The 21,026-nt window shown below is 39.7% G+C and overlaps 2 protein-coding genes across 6 annotated transcripts in view; both read right to left on the reverse strand.

Moving 5' to 3' along the window:
* PLA2R1 (phospholipase A2 receptor 1) overlaps positions 1-6,083 on the reverse strand; it is a 35,758-nt gene extending 29,675 nt beyond the window's left edge. For both annotated transcript variants that reach the window (XM_052675462.1, XM_052675461.1), the window contains exons 1-2: positions 5,874-6,083; positions 1,774-2,157 (exon numbers count right to left, since the gene is read on the reverse strand). In XM_052675462.1, coding sequence (XP_052531422.1) covers positions 1,774-2,157; positions 5,874-5,976 — 487 coding nt within the window. In that variant the 5' untranslated portion in view covers positions 5,977-6,083. The remainder of the gene's footprint in view (positions 1-1,773; positions 2,158-5,873) is intronic.
* A 6,299-nt stretch (positions 6,084-12,382) lies between these two features.
* ITGB6 (integrin subunit beta 6) overlaps positions 12,383-21,026 on the reverse strand; it is a 44,890-nt gene continuing 36,246 nt past the window's right edge. For all 4 annotated transcript variants that reach the window (XM_052675473.1, XM_052675474.1, XM_052675475.1 and 1 more), the window contains 4 exons: positions 19,645-19,742; positions 16,689-16,808; positions 14,323-14,489; positions 12,383-12,714 (listed from right to left, as the gene is read on the reverse strand). In XM_052675473.1, coding sequence (XP_052531433.1) covers positions 12,613-12,714; positions 14,323-14,489; positions 16,689-16,808; positions 19,645-19,742 — 487 coding nt within the window. In that variant the 3' untranslated portion in view covers positions 12,383-12,612. The remainder of the gene's footprint in view (positions 12,715-14,322; positions 14,490-16,688; positions 16,809-19,644; positions 19,743-21,026) is intronic.

Below are 21,026 nucleotides of genomic sequence, written 5' to 3' on the forward strand. Positions count from 1 at the left end.
GTAGGTACCATAATCTGGACATGCTTGGATGCAACCTCTGTTTTTTATTTCCTAGTATATGACAGATAAACAATCTAGTATAATTTCCCCTGCTTCTCCCACTCTTACTTAAATGGATTTCTAATGTTTTCTCCATTCTTATTGTCATCCTATGGGAAAGAAAATCTGAAAGACAAAGGAATATTAAATAAACCATTTAAAATAAATCATTATACCAGGGAGAAAGATAACCTAACTAAAGCACTAATCTTATGCACTTTTGTTGTCACATCAGTTAATGCCTTATTAACTATTTTAAACATTGCCCTACTGCATTTTTAGTACTGAGAGAATCAAGTGCAACTGCAAGCTGTAACAGCATCACCTCTGTATCTCCTTAACCCCAGAGCATGTGCTTCTAGGAAAGGTCAGAAGACCACAGCCACACTTGGAACAAAATTGTTTGCCAAAGATTCCATGCTGATATGCTAAAGATCGAAGTCCTCTGACTACAGAAGATGGACATGCTCCCAGCTTTCCAGAGGTTTCCAGAGTTAATGGCTGGCTGCACACACACGAAAAATGCAGTTTATGGATTGTAAATCTCCTTCAAAGCCTTCTGATATAACAGGTGATACAAAGAAAATGGATTACAAGAAATGAGGCTTGCACCTCTGCCTGCTATCACTCTGCTAACTGCAAGAAATTATCTCCTTCCTGGCAAGAAAGTAAATTTGCCAGCTCCAGTCCTTTCACCATAGTTAATGCATTGTGTTTTGAAGGCAGGGATCACCTCAGCCTGGTGGACTAACAGGCTGCCTTGTACTTATCTGTATGTGCTGAAATGGAAGGAAGAAAACAGAAAATGGAAGTGAGAGAGGCTTTGCCAAGGCTCTCCTTTATTTTGATCCTGAAACTCCTGGATGTTGCAGACCTAGGACTAGACCAGATCTACTTCCATCTTGCTGAGTGTACATAGCAAATGTGTAGGACTCTTTATGGTTTCAAATGTTTTCTATCTGATCTTAAGCATAGACTCTGTTAGGTTTTAGAGAAGTTGGATGCTACCATGCTTCCATAGGCATCACAGCTCCCAAAGGAGCTGCCTGGCAGGGATCAGCAGCCAAGCCCAGCTGCACCTGAAGGGGAAACCACCGAGACCCAGAGCTCCACAGTCCCAAAGCCATGTTCAAGTGCTAAGTATCAACAGTTCCAGTCGGAGACATGCCATGCAAACACTAGGTCATTCTTCTGAAGAAATGCTGTAGGAGAAGTTGAGGAAGGAGCCAGAGTGTGCCAGTCTGAGGCAATTCACGGAAAATGAGCTTATCTTAGTCCTTGTTCCTGGAACACTGCTAAGGTCTGCAAATCTGGATCCTGACTTACAGTTCTGTGCCTTCACTAGCTGTACAAGATGATTCATCACATGCCTGATTTCTGTTCTGTTCTGCAGAGTTTGACATGTTCAGAGTCCAGGTGCTGAGTGTCGCAAACCTTTGATTAATGCACACTGCAACCGCAGGTGACCATCAGAGATCTGAATTCCAAACCCCGTATCTCTCTTTGGGTTTAATTGATAATGAGAGCTAACGAACAGAAAATCCTTAGTTTAGCTTGAGCATCTGAAATAGGTTTGCAAAGGTATGAGTGCTTTGGGGAGGATTGGGAGGAATCATGTCATAGAAGAGAAGAAAAATTAATTCAATACAATATTGCATATTAACACAATGTTCCTTCAGAATTACTTCTGAAAATTTTCCTGTACACATTTATATGATGATATTTTATTTTTACCTTGGAAAGGATGTTCACAAATGTCTTCATCATAGGACATGTACTGGATCCACTGATGATTAGATTTTTTTTTTGCTATAATATGTTTGCTGTTTTCAACAGCTAATTTGTACTCTGATACACCAACCAGTGCTCTGCCATCACAATTCCACCATAATGAGTACTGATTTGAATCACATTCAAGCATAGTCAATGGCTGTTCTGGTCTACTGATGTTCAGTCCTAGACAGGTACTTCTGCCTATGTTGAAAAGACGACGATTGGATACCCATTTCCACAGCATGTTTTTGGAGAGCTGACTGCAGTCTTCCAGAACCAGGCCATCTGTGTCCACTTTGATACACAAGTTAGAGTCTGATCTTTGGATAATAAATATCCCTTTATCTGTACAGGGAAAAAAAAAAAAAAAAAAAAAAAGCAAAAATATCTCAGTCTGTAGAATGCTGCAGATGATCAAACAGTACTGGAAGACAAATCCTTATATTATTTATGAAGAAAGCAGAAAATATCCACCAGAATGACCAACACTTCAAAAAAATAACAATACTGATCTAAATTTACTGCCATTTACAAATATGTGGACCATTTGCTGGATCACAAGTGTGGGCTTAGGACAATATATCTCAAGTTGGTCATCTGAAAATACATGGTTCTTAAAACATCAGTCACATTTGAGGAATTAAAATGCCATTTGCCAAGAAACAGCCAGTAATGCAGCATAGGTTTAAGTATCACAGTAAGTCATGCTGTGAGCTGCAAAATAGTTCTCTGTGGTGGACTTGAGATTCCAATTAAGGTAAAGGTTAAAAAATTTAAGTATAAATTGCTGTGCTAATTCCTCACTGTTTGCAACAACAGAGGCATAAAACATATGCTGCATTGTAAATGTGATATAGAAAAGGCAGGATTTATCTCAATCACAACAGCCCGTGCACGTTGTTCATCTGCACGTGACCGCTTGGGACCACAGCACACATGCAGGGTTAGCCTGACATCTCAGCTTTCTTGGAATCAAACAGAAACTCACTGAACTCGGTGACATCATGTTGTAAGCATGTGAAGAGTCAGCTATTTAAGGTCTTCTGAAGAAATGCCTAGCTGAGCATATAGACTGAAAAGGAGAAGAACTGAGGAACTGGAAATCAGCAAAATACAACTCTGTAACAGCTCAGCGATTTGATTTGTACTGAAATCCAATGACAGTTAACTCATGGAGTTCCTCTCCCATTACAGGAGAGATTTTATGCTTCGGAAGATTATGCCTTGAATATCTGAGTAGCATTTCCATTTTGCCATGAAATTTTGCTATAATTATTTCTACCATATGTGCTTTCAATCTTCTATAATTTACTACCCCTAATGTCCTGAAGCAGTAATAACAACAAAAGATATTCCACATCTGGAGCATGAGAAGAAGAAGCCCACCCAGATGCTGTGCCTGGTTTCAGCCCCTATAGTTTGGGTGCAGCTCACCAAAACAAAGGCCTCAGCCAGCAGCAGGACAGTGCAGTATGACAGACAGAAGAGACAGACACCAGCATACAGTACATGCAACAAGCAGGATATAGGTTACAGCTCGTGTTTGGTTGCGGATTCTGCACAGAGCTCATGAGCACTCAGACATACAGAGAGGACAGGTCATTCTGCCAGCTGTCACTGATATCAGTGACACTGTGACATATACCCAAGGTATGCCTTTGCTTTTGTGTTTTCAGTGACATTGTACAGATTGTGCTTCATACTTCTTGTCCAACCCAATCCTCCACAGGCCACGCAGGTGACACAGCCTCTAACCACAAACACAGAAAACAACATCAGATAGGGGTACTGTTTCTCATGATGAGTTCCTACAGCAGCCTTATTTTCACCAGCCAAGAAAATGACACTGTTAATTTGCCAGGTAAGTGAAAGTCATTAACACCAGTAAACACTGATCAGTGAGGTTAACTCATCATGATACTGGAATTCACATATAAAAAAAGATCTTACACAAATTCCCATGTAACAGCAGCCTGAGTGTGTGAGGAACAACAACAACAAACAATCCAAAGATGAAAAGTCTACAACTGAAGTGATCCAAGACAGCTAGTGTGGCTTCAACAAGAGCAGATTGTATCTAACCAATTTGGTGGCCTCCCATAATGGAGTGACAGCATCAGATGACAAAAGAAAACTAGCTGATGTCATTTATTTATATTTCTGTATGGTCTCTGTCATGGTTCCACACCACAACCTAATCTCTAAATTGGAAAGAGGTAGATTTGAAGGTTGGTGGCCTACTTAGCATATAAGGAGCTGGCCGGACAGCTGCAGCCAGAGAGCTGTGGTCAACAGTTCTATGTCCAGGTGGAGGCCACTGACAAGTGGTGCCCACTGGGAGTCTATTTTGGGACCAGTGCTCTTCAACTTCATTACCAATTGTATACACACTGGGATCAGCTACATCCTCAGCAAGTTTGCTGATGATACCAAGCTGAGTGGTGCAGTTGATACAACAGAAGGAGGGGGTGTCATCTAGAAGGACTTGGACAAGTTGAAAAGTATGCTTATGTGAACCTAATGAGGTTCAGCAATGCTAAGTGCAGGGTGTTGCATTGGAGTCTGGACAATCCCAGATATGTGCACAGACTGGTAGAAGAACTCATTGAGAGCAGCCCTGCAGAGGACTTGGGTGTCCTGGCGGACAAAAAGCTGGACAAGAGCCAGCAATGTTCCCTCACAGCTCTGAAAGCCAACAGTAGCCTGGGCTGCATCAACAGAGGGCTGGCAGCAGGGCAAGGGAGGTGATTGCCCCTCTCTGCTCTGCTCTCATGAGTCCCACCTGTGGTACTGCAGCCAGACCTGGGACCCCCAGGATAAGAGACACAGATCTGCTCAGGCAGGTCCAGAGGAGGGCCATGAAGATGATCAGAAGGCTGGAGCACCTCCTCCTATGAAGAAAGGCTGAGGGAGCAGGGCATGATCAGTTTGGAGAAGTGAAGGCTCTGGGGAAAACTCACTGCAGTCTTCCAGTACTGAGGGGAGCTTTTGAACAGGAGAGAAAACAACTTTTTCAACAATCATATGGTGATAGAACAAAGGGAGAGGGGAACAAAAAGAATGGTACTTTAGGGTTAGATGTTAGGAGGGAATTTACTCAGAATGTGGCGAGGCACTGGCGCAGGTGGCACCAAGAAGCTGCAGATGCTCCATCCCTGGGAGCACTCAAGGCCAGGCTGGATGGGGCCCTGGACAGCCTGATCTGCTGGGTTGCAACAAGCCCATGGCAGGGGCAGTTTGAAGTGAATGTTCGCTGAGGTCCCTTACAATCGAAAGCATTCTATGATTCTATGACAATTTGAGAACCCTCAAGAAAACATCTGCATGCCCTTATCAGCAAGATTCTCAAGAACTGCAGCGGCTGCTGACAGAAGATAAATTTTATACAGACCTCGCAAAAAAAAACCAACTGAAGAACAGCAAGGAGACAACTGGAGCAACCCTGTGGCTAGGGATCAGGAGGTGAGGTTGCAACACCCATAGGGCCCAAGGAGAGAATCCTGCACTTCAGCACATGACATTTCCCTTTGGAAACAACTTCCTCCTACAATCCATATGAAGACCAGGTGATAGTACACAAGTGCTGTGTGCCAGAATCTGTGAACACTGAGCTGGGAGCTGAGCATGCATCTCCAAGTTCCAAGTACTGGTGTTTACTACCACGAATAATACATAATAGAGCTAGGAGCACAAGTTATCTCTGCTTCCTTCCTCCTCACCTCCCACATCCTTCCACCCCAAAAAGCAGAGAGAATTGCTGGTGTGGCAATAAGAAAAACAAGGGGAATTTATTGGGAGTGCGGAAAACGGTAACCGCGTGAGCTTCTGGACCAGGTGCAGGGAAACCAGCGAGCAGCGGCACCGCTGCCGAGCACCTGGCGGCACGGCACGGGGCCCCCTCGGCCCCTCTCCCTGCCGAACCCCCGCGGCTAGACCCGTAGGATCCCACGCAGAAAGCCTGGCCGCCCCCATTCCCGAGCAGTGACGCGCACCCCACGCACGGCCGCTGGCCGGAGAACCGGCCGCCCCTCCCGAAGCGTCGCCCCGTGGCCGTCACTCACTCCGAAGGGAGGGCAGCTCGTCTCGGTCGAGGGCGGCATCGCCCCGCGACAGGCTGCGGCCGCCCAGCAGCAGGCAGCACGCCAGGAGCAGCACGCCCAGCATCGCCGAGGCTTGGTCACGGCACGGCTCGGCTCGGCCCGGCCCGGCCCGGTGCGGCGCGACGCTCAACCGCTCCACTCCGCGCCGGGCGACCGGCCCCGCAGAGCCCTGCCCCGGGGAGGGCAGAGCAGCGATCCCACCCCGCGGAAGGCGGGAGAGGTGCGGGGCGGGGGTGCGCGGAGGGGCCGCGGGGCACTGCCGCCTCGGGTCGCTGGGGCCGGCTCGGGGGGGGAGAGGGAGGGACGGCCGAAAGCACCGGGTCGCACACGGCAGAGCCGCGCGTGTCCCTCTTGCAGGCTGTCAGAGCGTTCGCTCCCCACTCTCCAGTTCACTTATACTTGAGGGAGCCATGTGGCACCAGGACACTGGGAAGAGAAACCGCTGAGAGCACAGTTTGCCTTCATCAGCGCGCCACTCTGCTGCAGCACATCTCCATGGATGCAAAATTTACTCAGGCTTGGTTTCAGCTCGGCCAGCTTGTCAACTGAAGGCATTTTTGACGTGGGGAAAAGTAATTTCCTAATTCCATTTTCTACACAGCTGTCCTTGAGTGGAACGCTCTTGGGAACTCCCCTACTTCAGGAAAGGTTCAGTCTTACAGAAACTATGAGCAGTGGGGGAAAGGCGAAAGCAGAAGCTCAGGGCTGAAGATGGCTTTACTGGAATCTGCTCACAACTCAGCTGTCATCAGCACAGGCTGGTTTCTGCGTGGTTCTGCATTCACAGTAGACAAATTGGTATAGAAACATATACATCGATGCGTAAGCACAAACATACTCCGCTGGGACACCTGCATCTCCCATGGCCTCGGTCCCTCCATGCTCAGCTCAGTCATGGTGTGGGACTCCAACCTCTGGGCTTGGGTGGTGTGTGAGAAGGAGCTGAGCAACTCAAAGCAGCTCGAGGGCAGGAGGGTTTGCTCCCCGTGTAACAGGTATCCTGCCTTCAGAAGGCAGGAAGCTGCCAGCCCTTAGCTGCTGCAATGGGCCTCTGAGAAGCAGCAGCTTTCAGAGGAGCTCAAATTTTAGGAGAGAAGCTCATTAGCAAGCAGGTTTTGAGAATTTGGCCCCTCTGGCCTGTCTCAGTCTCTTCAGGAGTATTTGGTGACTGCTTTGAATCCAGAGCTTCAAGCAGGCTTACAGGCTCCAGAACACACAGCAGATTTACTTTCCTGCCTGTGAAGGCAGAGATGCCACTGGGCAAAACCAGGGCTGCTCTGGGCTATGGGAGCACCAGCACGGAGGGATTTTCCTATCTAGACCAAATATATTTGTGTTAATGACAAATTAGCAACTTGCTCATTCTGAGCAGCTTTACTTCCTTTTTTCTTTTTCTTCATTTTTCAGGTTTTCCTTCCTGGGGAAAAAAACAAACAAACAAAAAAAAAAAACCACCCCAAAACCGTACCATCTAGGAACTGTTCTGTTCTTACTAAACCAGTAAATTCCTACTAGAGCAGCTGCTGCAGTTGCACTGCTCAGGGTATTTCTAGCTGAGCTATTCTGTGTTACAGTAATAAAAGATCATTGTGGGCATACGGGTTTGTAAAACCAACGTGATGATCTGTTTTTTGAAGATCCTTAATTTGAACAGCTATTTTTCCTCATTTGATATATTCTCAGGATTCATTTCTCTTGCACTTTTAACACTGTGGGGATTTTATATTTTTTTTCTTCTGTTTGATTTGAGTTCTTTGTGTTTTTTTTGGTTTTTTTTTGTTTGTTTGTTTGTTTTGTTTTTTACATGTTTTTTTTTTTTTTTTTTTTTTTTCAAATTTACCATAGCCTAAAATAGAAGCCACTAAGAGTTTGTTACATGGTAACTATATTATAATTATAGGTTTGATTTTTAATTTAGTTTTGGAGGAAGTATGCCTTAACCTCTCACATAAGAGGACCAACAGCAACCAGAATTTTGAAGCCTGAAGTTTCCAAACACGGTTAACTTCCAACTACTGAACACTGAATAGAAATTTCCTGTTTCTTCATACATAAGGAGCTTGTTTTTATTTACACTCCTACCTCATCTAAATGTGGAAGCAGTAATGAAAAAGCCACTGTTGAGTGAAGTTGGCCTATGGAAAAATAGCATTTAAAATATATATAATAACTTGAGAACTTTATCTATCTAAATACAAGAATGTCCTGAAACTATTATATATTATGATTAAAAAAGAAGGCTACGCTGCAGTGTGAGTAATAGGAGCAGGAAGATGTTGCAGTGAAAATCAGCTTTTGGTCCTCTCTGCTGTTCACACAGTGATAGGCAGAACAAAGTGCCTGAATTAGAAACAAAGAAACAAGGTTCTACCAGTATCTTCTAATAGCCAAACCTTTGTCATTTAGCCTTCCAGTGTGTAATTGTTGTGCTTTTGTGGCTGTCAGTGTTGGCTGATAAGTACCTCAGTGAAAACAGAAGAAAAGTTTCAAAGCATGAATGATTTGTAGGAACCAAACAAAATAAAAATGTATATACGCCTTCAGGGTATGATGCCTTCTAAACTACATCCCACAAGTATACATTATGCAATTGTATCGATGTCAATAGATACAATGCACTGTGAAATTCAGAAGAACATGATCTTAATGTGTGTCTGTAGAATACAATAGGTTTTAAAATGCTGCTCTATCAAAGATGCAGAGGAATGCCCTCCACCCAGAGCAGGAAACTAGCAGACATCAAAATAAATCACTCCTCATTAGAGATTAAAAAAAAAAAAGGAAGAAAAAGAGAGAAGGAGAGGTAATATTCGTACAGAACAGAAATTATTCACTTTGCCATGTGGTTCCAAAGATACTACTGTTACACTTAAAAAATTAATGAATCTTCAGCTTTAAACAAGCTGTGTGCTCTAGGTGTCATTGTATGTAAAGAATGCCATATGTAATCAATTGGACTTCCAGAAATGAGTTGTTTACGTGATTCACCCATTAACTCACTTCCTTGAAAAGTGAAAGAATCACAGATAAAAGAATGTCCTGACATCTTCTTTCTCACATACCATCTCAAGAAAGGTGGAGGAGGATTTATAAAATTAGCTGCTACAGTATACCAAAACGTGAGAAATTTGCGGAGTTTAATCAAATCATGTGAAGAAAAACAAACAAACAGACAGACGTGCTGACATGGAAAATGAAAAACGAATTAAACAAAAAGTGTATTAAAATATGCATTCATTTTTACAATCTTTATTGAAGGTTCAGTAATCCTTCTTTTACAGAAAGTTGAGGTATTTACCTGCTTCTTGCAAACAGACCAAGATAAGAATTATCTCCTTTTTACTTTCAGATGGTGCATGCTATGTTTTGTCAGACAGTAACTTCCTTATGGCCACTGCAAAAGAAACTTGGACTGCCGCACGATGGTGGACAGCACAGAGTGTACCACATGCTAACACCTCACACTTGTATGCCAGGCTCATTATCCACTGGCTATAATTATAGACCAAGGTTAAATGCAGTCTGGGCAGATACAACACAGATTAACATATAAATCAAATGAAAAATCATCAGTTCAATACACATTAATGAAAATACCATTCTACAAGATGTAAAAGACACACAAATACCATAAAATTACTAATGATTTTTATTATTATTATTGTTATTATTATTATTTAGTTTAAGTCTTCAGTTAATAAAATTCCTATTAAAAATGTTTTGGCCACTCTCAAGGTCCAGCCCCCAGGTCAAAACAGTATTTGTAAAAACAGCAGAAAGACATTTTCATCCCACTCACCACACACCAACCCACTGGTAATTTGGTGGAGTTAAAAAGGAGAAAAAGAAAAGTGAACTTTTATACACATACTACAAGATGAAAGTAATATAATTAATAAAAAGACATGAACACCACTATATTTCTACAGTGAATGCCAATTACAGTCTTGAGATACAGTTATGTTTGTGGGGATTTTTTTTGTTTTTTTTTTTTGGTAAAAATGTATGATCTAAATTAACGCTGTTAAAAGCTTGGTTCATTCCTCAGTAGCAGAGGGCTTTCTCACCAAGCCGTTCTATTTACTCTCTTCTAATTGTAGTTATTTTCTTCCTGACAGCTTTGAAAGTGGCACAGCACATTTGTACTACTCTTGGTCACAGCAGGGAAACTGCAGAAGACGCTGCCCAATTTCTGTATAATTTGCAGAGACATTACTAGGAGGTTTAACTGGAGTGTAAATGTTGTCTCCCTCCCAAATTGGATCTTTGCTGACAATCAGAAGATGTAAGTGATGTGAACAGACTGCGCAGTTTAGAGAAATGAAATCTCTTATAGAAACACAGAATGCAGACCAACAGACATTTTGTGTGGAATGTGAACACTACTTTGATAACAGTGTTTGAATATGGAAAAGTAGTTCAGTGTTGAAATGGGTGACCTACAGAAGAAGAGCTTTCAACACTCACACTGAGCTGCAGAATGAACTTTATCAGAAACAGAAATTAAAAGATATTCAATAAACAGTGAAGATTTTGTTATACTTTAAAAAGTAAAAACAACAACAACAACGACAACAAAATACTAGGTCAGTTTCTTTCAGAAAAATATTGACATTCAATGTCTTTACTTAAAAAACAGAAGAGTAACAGATTATTCACACGGGCTAAATCTGGATTTCCCTATTCCTTTGGGCAATCCTGGCCCAAGTAGAATCTGAGACAGCCCAGGGGCCAGCTTTGCCTTCAGGGGTTTATCTTTGTATCAGGGAAGCAGTATTTAGCAACTTGCACTAATATCTTTGGCAGTTTAGTGTTTGGAAACAGGAGATAATAAGGGAAAACAGAGGTAATAAGCAGAAAACAAGGGAAAATTTGTCTATGTACATTTTCATTTTGAGATACACAAGAGTACTGAAGAATAAAGATGTAATCTGTAATTAATCTGTTCCAGTTTAATGACAGTCATCATTCCCTTCATACTGCAATCATTTTGTATTTCTTACGTGCTCATCACAGCACCTTCTTCCCAAAGGCATCAGATACTGTTTATTTCTCTTCGCACAGAAACATAGGTTCCATAAGTTCTAACCAACTAATAGACAGTATTAACTGGTTTGTTTAAACTAAACAATCATTGTAAACCAAAAGTAATAGTTTCACTGAAACTAGATCCTCATCTGTAGCCACTGATTCCAATAGGATTTGGATCAGGCCCTAAAACAGGCATGATAGTATCAGTCTCACATCCAGTGGTTGTAGATGATACAGAGACTGAAGTTGCACAGACGTTGTAAGTATTCATTACAAAATGGACAACAAGTTTTTAGATCAGATGCATAATTTACCACAGGGAATGTACATCACCATCTGTGACTGTGCCAGTGTATCTTTGTTTTCTAAGTCTTCTGAGTACATACATTTTGACCATCTATTCCAGAGCATTAAAAAAAATGATATTAAAAAGTAAACTACACTATTGTTAGCCTAAAATAGCCCAGAACTGTAACTTTTTAATCCATTGGGTTAGCTGATGTTGTTGAGGCTTCTTTTCTTGATGTCAAGATACCAGCATTACAATTTAAGAAGTTATGGTGAGTCATTAGTACCGAGTTAAAAGTGAGATTTAAAAATCCTCAGTAGTGGCATGGAAATTAATAGCAGGTGGAATTCACTGATCTATCTATTGCTTAGTTTGAAAAAAAAAAGCCCCAAAGAGGAGAATATATATTATTTCACACATCAATACATGGTTTGGCTGCTGGGCATTGAAAGAACCCCTCAGTTTAGGGTTTCTCAACAAAAAACTACTGTCTTTGTGATACAAAACCTTTGTGCTTCAGCTTTCCATGCATGTAAAGAGCCCATGCAGGAGTTCATGTAATAGTCCAGCACGAGAAGTTTATTTTGAGTGCCTAATCAGGAAGTGAATGGTAAAAATCCTCTGATCTAAAACTTCTCTATTGCTGTCTCTAATTTGCAAATATTTCTCTTTCGCTATTGATCCTCTATACTGAAACTTAAAGGAAAGAGGGGGAAAGTCTCATACATAAACAGAGAGCATTTATGTGAGTCAATTAGGGCTTGGTTTATCTTTCCCTGAGATAATCTTAGGGGTTTGATTCTTAAACCACATCAAACAGAACCAATTCAAGGAAAGAGGGAAGTAGGAGAAAAAGGAAGAACTTCAGAGGAGTATTTTTATATACCTTAGATACATGGAAGTTATGCCGTAACACACATCGTTTGTTTCTGATGAAAACCTGTTCAGTTACAGAGTCAATATGAGAAACCACCGACCTCCACAGTTTAAGCAGCATTTATGAAAAATTTACCTTGTTAAATGTAAGCCAGCCCACCAAACAGACTGGTATAAATACATTCCTAAACACAAACATATCAGATTCAGTGGATGAACAAAGTCATATATAGCTCAGTATTAATGAGCTAATTTAAAATGTTAGGTGATACCATTTTTTCTGAGATGGAAGTTGTTTAATAATAAAGTTTGTAAAAAATATATTTCTTTAACCTTTACTACTATTATTATCTATAGCTCTCCCACCACAAGATACATTTTATCTAACAGAATGATTACACTGCAGTGTGCAAACAAAGATTGCACATAATCAACTGAGAAGAGACAAAAATTAGTGTTTTTAGATTTCTCGACAGTAAAACTAAGTTTGTAGGGTTCAAAGTGCTAATAGAAATCTGCAGCCATGGCCCCTTTTTGCTTTTCTTGGTTCTTGTAAGTTACATTTTTGAAAGTGCTTGTTGAACCTTTGTACAGTGGGTTTGTTTCCTAAAAAAAGAAAAGAAAAAAAAAAAAAAAGAAAAGAAAAAAAAAAAAGAAAAGAAAGGAAAATCATTCAGAGTTTAACTGTCTTTGGCTGCAAGCTTGTATTGTTGCAAACCACCATCTTTAATTTTGCAAGAGCAGAGAGGATGCCTTCCTTGTGCAGGTTTCTCTGTTTTGTATCTATGCAAAGTTTTATCATCTGAAATACCTTTGGAAATAAATGGTGTGGCCTCAAAAAGGCATTGTATAACAATGTCTTTTGTTTCTCTGAAGCCTGCTATCTTACCGTTTTGTGCAGTGGAAAAACATCCTACAATCAATGCCCCATTATAGTATCACATCCTCCTCCCACTGTTACTTCCCCATTGCAAAGTGTTCTGGTCTTTCTTTGTACAGAAGTTATTTTGTACTTTTCATCATTTCAGTATAGACTTTATTGGTGTTCTGATATTCCAAGCCACTAAAAATGAGCCCACCCTAAGGCAGTGCAAGTCAGCGTATGGGCATGAAGGCCCTAGTCTGCTTCCCAGATTAAAGTAATGCACACACTCAAACAATGCCTTACCAAATAGATCTGATCTTTGCGTACTAAACATGACTCAACCATTCTAAAAATACAAAGAATACACAAACATTGAGAAAACAGCTGTGAGATGGAAGGTGCAACTTGTCACAGCCTTCTTGTGTGAGCCACGCCAACTACTGCATGTTGGGAGAAGGGCAAGTCCCACCTGGGCTCCTTCTACTGGCTTCTCACCATTCTCTTTGTATCATTTCTTTCTGTGTCAGAAAATGAAATATTTCTGTCTACTGTTGCCTTCCCTTTCCTCTTACCCCGACCCTCCTAAAGGATTAGGAAAACGTTCTCAAGAGGCCTTGCCTGTAACAAACTAATTTTTCTTGTCAAAGAAACTGAAAGGCAGGCAGTGTCCCTTCTTGCAGAAATGTTGCAATCCTTGGTTTTGTAGAGGAGTGCAACAAAGTAAACTGTAGCTTATTGCATATCCTCCTGGCACCATCAGAAATGCTTTCTCAACATTTTTTTTTTTTTTTTTCTTCAGAAAATCTGAAAAGTTGTAGAAATATTACTGAAGAACAAGAAAGCCAAGGACAAAGGGGAAATAGGAAAAAGGAACATGGTACTTGCATTAGACCTATGCAAGCTATAGATAGAAGCTAAGGGTAGATCATTCTGTCCTTTATATACATTTTGGGCAGTGTACACTGCTGTGTAAGCTGTTACAGAGGGCACTGGTAACCTCTCTTTTGTACAGCAGGCTTTGCTTCTGAGAAGCATGCTTCTCACAATTGCATAGACAGTGACCAACTATGCTCAGATTAATCAAAAGTGAGATACTAATTAAATAAAGAAACAAAGAAACAAACAAAAAATGAACCAACTAATAAAATGTTATCTCCTTAACTTACACATGGATGAAATTAAACCAGGAGATAGAACTCTGGCTATTTTTCATCTCTAAATTAAAAGTAATGAAAATCTACCAGTAAAATCAATCCATTTAAAAGAACGCAACAAAGATTTTTAAGGGCACTTGTGCCTCATGAAACAAAAATGAAGAGCCTTGTGTAAAATTAGTACATTTAACATACCGTTTGCCATTTAACTTTTGATTTTTCTGCTTCAAACTTGGCCACTTCTTTTCGATCTTGAACTGAAACCATCAATTTCCATATACAAAGTAGCACAATGCCAATCAGAAGGATAGCAAGGGTGACGCCCACCATTATCATTGGGATATTTGGAAGCTCTGGGCAATCTGTGGAAAGACAAACAGTTATGAGTGTGGATATCCAAACAATAAGTTTTAGGCAATTAAAGACAGCCAAAAAGCATTCTGTTCTCATTTGCTGGAAACTGAGCATGTCTTTTCTTTCAAGTCCACGTTATTTTACTCTTATCAGCTTGCTAAATAGCTGAACAATATTGCCTTGTAATGTAAAAAAAAATTTCTTGCTAACTACTTCCACTGCTATTTTGGCATGTTTAGCTGTCGTATCTGAATGCAGACTCAGATTTTGAGGAGGAAAGTTAGAACATCGTTTTCAAATTTATGTCATCATAATTCTAAAAAATAGGACTATTTTGACAAAATCATGAATTTTTAAACATACAGCTGAAGTTTTACTTCATCTGACTCATATTCAGACTGTCGTAGAGGAGACAGTCCCAGGTATATATGTATTAGTGTAAAGGTACCAGGGATATTGAGAAAAAGGAGGAAACTGCATTTCAGTCACAAAAACAAGGAGGAAAAACATCAGATTTGCTGAAAAGCAAAAAGTACAGAACTTCACTAAATTCTGTTGAATCTCACAGCAGCTAAGCAGAAGTCTTGAACTACCGTGTTCAGAAGCACATGGTTCTACTGCATCTGAAATGCTTAGTTCATCTGTGACAGTCTTGTAGAAATTCAGTGTCAAGGTAACAGTAGGGAAAAAGAACTTTGTTCTGTAACACTGCCAGAGTGACATGTTCAGTTCTTCAGTTTGAAGGAATTTCACATTTCAAGTTTTCCAGTAAGTTTTATCATACAGCATTCCAAAGACAAAAAAAAAAAAAAAAAAAAAAAAAGTTAATTAAAATAGCACATAGGAAGACTGTCATCTGCTTCAGTGATGCAGAGGGAGGCTGGAGGGAGTTGTGTTCATCTAGCTGAAGAGGTGAACCGGCGACTTGAATTTGATGAGTTGTGTTAGAATGGGTGCCAAACGAAGTGCTTAATAGGTAAATATGGTTTTAAACAGGAAGCATGATTTCAAACAAAGATACCAAACAAAGATAGCCTGAGTTAGGCTTCTAAATATCACAGATGACAAGGGGCAAAGAGAGAGCTAAACTAAATGTAAAAAGAAAGTAGTGAATGGATTTCATAAAGACAGAATCTTTCAGTAGCTTACCCTTATTTATTAGAAGTATAGTTTACAAATGAATGTGTTTCTGTAATTTAAATGTTTGTTATAACTTCTTTTCTTCAATCATAACCTATATAAAACCAGACTATAAAAGCAGTTTTTTTTGTGCAGTGAAATCACCATCATTATCACATGTATGCTAGAATAAAGCTACACACAGGATTAACAAAATATATGACACTTGTACCAACTAAACTAAATTAAAAATCTGCATGGCTTTCCATAAAATATTATCAATATTTGGCTCTGAGACACTGTGGATGTCAGAAAAAAAATGCATTTTTTTGCCTGGAGACCAAATTTTTTGGCAGCTGAGAAGCAGTGCCTGTGTTCTCTTCTGTCCCACAAGGTGAGGAGCTTTAGTGAAATAGTAAAAGTAGTGAAATAGTAGTTAAAAAAAAATAAATAAAGAAAGAAAGATAGAAAAGAAAAAAAAAAATGTATAAAGATCTATTGAATATCTGTTATATGGGCAGTGCATTCAAAATTGAATAATGCAACATTAAAGATAGTTACAAAGATATTCCAGCATTTCATCAGGTAGGTGATGCAGTCAGATACTGTCTTTAGAGTGTTTGCCACTCAATCTGTAAAGCGTATGTTATTTCAAAATGGGTTATCTTTTTCTCATATAATCAAAGGACATTTGTTATCATCATCTGCACAGGACTTTAGAAAAGTTAACAAACTCTTGCAGCTCTGAGGGTGATAAAGGACTTATTGGTAGGAAACTTGAGAGGAGAGGTGAAGTGGCTTGTTTCATGCCATCTAGAGAGCCTGAGTGCAGAGTTCAGCAAAGTCTGATTAATCCAATGGATCATTCTGCCCATTTTCCATGACAGGCCAAGCATTTATTTTACTGTAGTAGCATTGAATAAGTGGTTTAGGAGGTGCTCTTTTGCCTGGGCAGGCAGAGCTGCAAACACAAGGAGGTGCAGTGCTGTTTAGAAAAGCTCAGCTTCTTGTGTTGCAGGAACTGGTTGTTTTTCCCATCTGTGTTTTCAAATTAGATGTCATGTAGAAAAGGTAACATAATTGCTTACCTTTTTGCTTTATGCTGTGTATGACTGTCTTGCCCTGCTCATCCTCAGCCAGAAGAAAAGTGGTTATACATTCATTTTCCCCCTGCAAAGAGCAAGGAATGGATTTATCCTCGGAAAGATCTGCAAAGGAGGGAAAAAAATCATCCATTAGATCAAACGAACTTCAGCATGCAATAACAAGAGAGATTGCTGGCATAATGTTTATCATAACCTCTGTGTAAAGCAAAGAGTAAAAGAAGAAAACAGAAGTACCCTCAGAATTTCAGTGGAAGTGTTTCCAAGATGCTTAAGAGTCAGCTGCTTAGGAAACGTCCCCAGTTATAGGACGAAGTAGGCAGTATGTTCTCTTTGGTTTAGAACTACTTCTCACATGCCTAGAATTTTCATTTCTTCTATTTCTTCTATTTCAGAAGAAGATGTGCATATGTTGACCAGAAATGGACGTGGATAAAAGGACTGCCATTTATTTCTTCCTTCTCTCAAAAGCAAGAGGGAGGCAGGAGAAACTGGCTGTGACAGGCAGTATAAACAAAGGACAGTATAAAGCAAAGAAGAGGACTGAAAATTCAGACTGCAGGTCCACAAGTGCTGTGGCTGAATGCTTATTAAGTTTCCATAAAACCCATTATTTAAGGACCATTGGAAAGCTAAGTATGCTTTCAATACATTTTTAGAAAAAAACTTCTTAGATTTCTACTTGTAGAGGGAAGAAAAAACAGTAAAGTTCTCAAACATTTATTTAGAAAGAAATATATTACGTCTATACAATCCTTGTAATGTTTCTTACCCAGTCAAAACTCCTACCGAAATTTCATAAGCAACTGTGTTGAAAGACTTTAGTTCTCGGACTTTAATAGCAAGGAAGAGTAATGAAATATAAAGTAGGAACCTGACAAGGATAATAGATTTTAAAGAATCTATCATGCTTAGTGAGAAATAAATGCTCACTTTTTATCATAAGTAAAGCGTAAACAGAGTTTTATAGCAAAGAGTAGAAGGAGTATGAAAGCACAATCAGTTGAGAGCCTTTTTATAAAGTGAGAACCGTATGTAGTTGGAATGTTACTGGAAACTTGGTCTTGATCTGTGATAATTTTGTACTTAATCTGTTGCCTGTCCTTGATGTCAGAGCAATGTGTTAAGGAGACAGTTGGACAAGACATGCTGATTTGTCAAGATTTGCTTTTGTTGACTGAGTGCACTCAATTAATGACACTCTCTGCCAGGTCACAGTTCCAGTAATACTATCACAGGTTTTGCAATATTTGTTGTTTCCCAACTCCTTTAAGCAAGCAGATCCAAAGAATCCAATGAGGGGAGATTTTTTAGATTGGATATAAGGAAGATGTTTTTTATTACAAGTTTAGTTTAGTTCAATGTCATAATTGGAGACCATGGGATGTAGAAATCTGAGTATGTTCATGGGCACAGAATTGAATGCAAAGATGCCAGTTTGGGCTATTCAGAATCCAACTTATGCTTAGTATTTTTACTCCTCTGATGTTATTTCTAGGACAAGATACTGAGTGAAGACCAAAGAATGGACAATTCCTAGGTGCAAAAATTCACTCAGATAGGTAAACTTTTCTTTGTGGCTCCCCAGCTCTTGTCACTGTGTTGCAACATATGTGTGCAAAAGAAAGAGTAAACCTTTTTATCTAGCCTAGGGTTATTTATGTTTTTTCAAAATGCTACGACAAATTAAAGAAGCTGAAATATAAAGTAGAAAGAAGCATTATGCTACCATATAAAATCATGATAAAAATATGTCTTAAATACTGTTATGATCTACATAAACTATTTTCAAAATATTTTTGTTTAGGGAATATGGTTTTGATTTCAAGATTTGTAATTGCATATATTTTTTTTTTTTTTCCACCTTCGGGACATCTTAATGAGGCTACCTCATTACCGAAACTAATCCTCTGAAGTATTTGACATGTATTTAAGATGAAACACCTTCCTTACAAGGGAAATACTTGCCACTTTCAAACTCTGTATTACAGAGGAATACCATAAAAAAAAAAAAAAAAAAAAAAAAAAAAAAAAAGCTGGAGATTTGTTGGAAAGATATGCATCCATGAAATGTTTGCAAATATGCAGATGGGTTTCCAACAGTTTATAAGTTTTGTTCTTTATTTATGCATATAATATTCTGTGTTACCATCATAAGTATCACGCTTGCTATATAATTTAATGCTAACACTAAATGCTGTGTATAGTGCATGTATGTCCTACCTCAGCTACCAATTGCTTTTTGCCATAGGGCTGTGTTTGCTTTATTCAGAATAAATAGAGCCTACCTGCACTACAGGCAAGCACTCTCCTTTGTAGGACAGAAAAATGCCCTGATGCACTCTTCCATGTAAAGTTATGTTTTTTACCAAATATAATACTTCATTCCAGGTCAGTTCCTGCTGCAGGAATTCCTGTTGATGGAGTGCAACTCTAAATTACTGCGAGTAACTGAAAGATATGCTTAGCCCTTAGGACACCAGAAATGTCTCAAAAAAGCCTGACAAGAAGAACATATTTGTGACAGGCTAAAGGATTGTGTCTGATTGCAAATGGTAATCAACCATCTGCATAAGGACTGGATTCAGGTTTTGAATTTGTATGGCAAAAGAAGCCCCACTGGAACCTACGGTACAGGTGTGACAACCACAGGGACTTTCATCAGCCACTGATTTGCAGGAACTGGTACTTAAATTCTGTTCTTTCTTACATAAGCTGCTTAGCAAGTAGGTGCAATCCAATGAGTTAATTAACCTGGAGGGTTAATGCCAGTCCTGATCTGCATTCCCTACTTACAGCAGAACAACCGCAGACAGCTCGCTTTATGAGCCCTAATATAATTCTACAGCAGAAAAACAAAGCTACTTTCAAAGGTAAAATTACCAAAAGTGGAAGCTATCACTGTTCACCCATACACCAAAAAGAGATTGAGTATACAAACCCTCTGCAGTGCTGACAGTTGCATCAACTGATTTGCATTTTTCATTGCATTCTCCCTGCAGCTTGTCATCAGAAGCCAAATGACATTCCACACAGCTCCTGTAGAAAATAATTCAGCAGCTCATCCATCTCTGTCTGTCCCAAAGTACTGATATAAAAGCAACTACGTACACATCTGCATTTTAAAAAGAAGCTAAACAAAAGGTCTTGTGCTACGGATACAGTGGTTCTCAGAAATCAGATAGGCATTGCCACTAAAAAAAAAAAAAAAAAAAAAAAAAGGCCACCCAAAAAAAACCAGCACTACCTGAATAAAGGTATTGTGAATAAGCTCTCTCTTGTCCTCTTTCTCTCCCAGCTTATTAGCTACCAGACAGAACCCCAGGCAACATTATTCATGTAGGACTATCAAAGACATGAGGTTACTCAGACATAACATTCATTTTCAAATATAAATATTCTGAAGTAAGCTTACACTAAATACCAGCCCAAGGAATGTCTATCAGATGAAAAATATTTGAAATTGACTTCAGTGAGATCAAGCTGGGGCACCTACTATAAGTCTTCCTTTGTTGAAAGTCTACTGAATAATGTATTTAAACACAGTTCAGGTGTCTCGACAGATGTCTCTCTAATGTGATTGCTTGTCTCAGGAATTACTTAGATGCTAATTATACTAATGCATTTATTGGAAAAGAATTTTCAAATCATTTACTTCATTTAACAGAGTGATGGCTAAAATATTTTAAACTACGGAGTCTAAACCAATTCTGTAAACCAAGTCTGTAAAAATCTTCCCAGGAATGCAACGTGAACTTTCATAAATTCAGAGTTCATTCATGGGGAGAAAAGGGCAAAAATGTAACAGAATTCATAAATGAAAAATTTTGATGAAGAATATATCTTGGTGATTCTGCACAATTAGCTTTGGTCAAGTTCAGGAGTTGAGACTCTAAGAACAGCCCTGAAGTACTTAGGGAAAGTAAGAAAGATTTTCCTTTCTCAGCTTAGAGAAAGGAAAAGAGAATAACAGCAACAAAACATCTCAGGAAAACCTGGCCATCTGCTGTTGCACTGAGTTACATATATCCATGAGAATATGCTGAGGCTGCTGAGATTATCTTCTCATGATGGAGATGACCTTAACACTTACTCTGGAGATGCTGAATAGTCAAGGTGAGTAGGTAATGGGATAGCCTCTATCTCATCGAGACAAATTGAGTGTTGTTGGTATTTTTGCCATGTTTTCCATGTTTCCTCATGCTACCACTCTCCTTTTCACAGCCATTAATCTCAGTCCCCTCTGAGCTGTCCTCCTGGCACTCTTGGTTACCCTACCCCAGTCTGCCAAGTGTTACACTGGCTGCTCCTGCCCCACATCTC

This window comes from Tympanuchus pallidicinctus, unplaced genomic scaffold (assembly GCF_026119805.1).
Source record: "Tympanuchus pallidicinctus isolate F22 unplaced genomic scaffold, pur_lepc_1.0 scaffold15, whole genome shotgun sequence".
Classification (NCBI taxonomy): domain Eukaryota; kingdom Metazoa; phylum Chordata; class Aves; order Galliformes; family Phasianidae; genus Tympanuchus; species Tympanuchus pallidicinctus.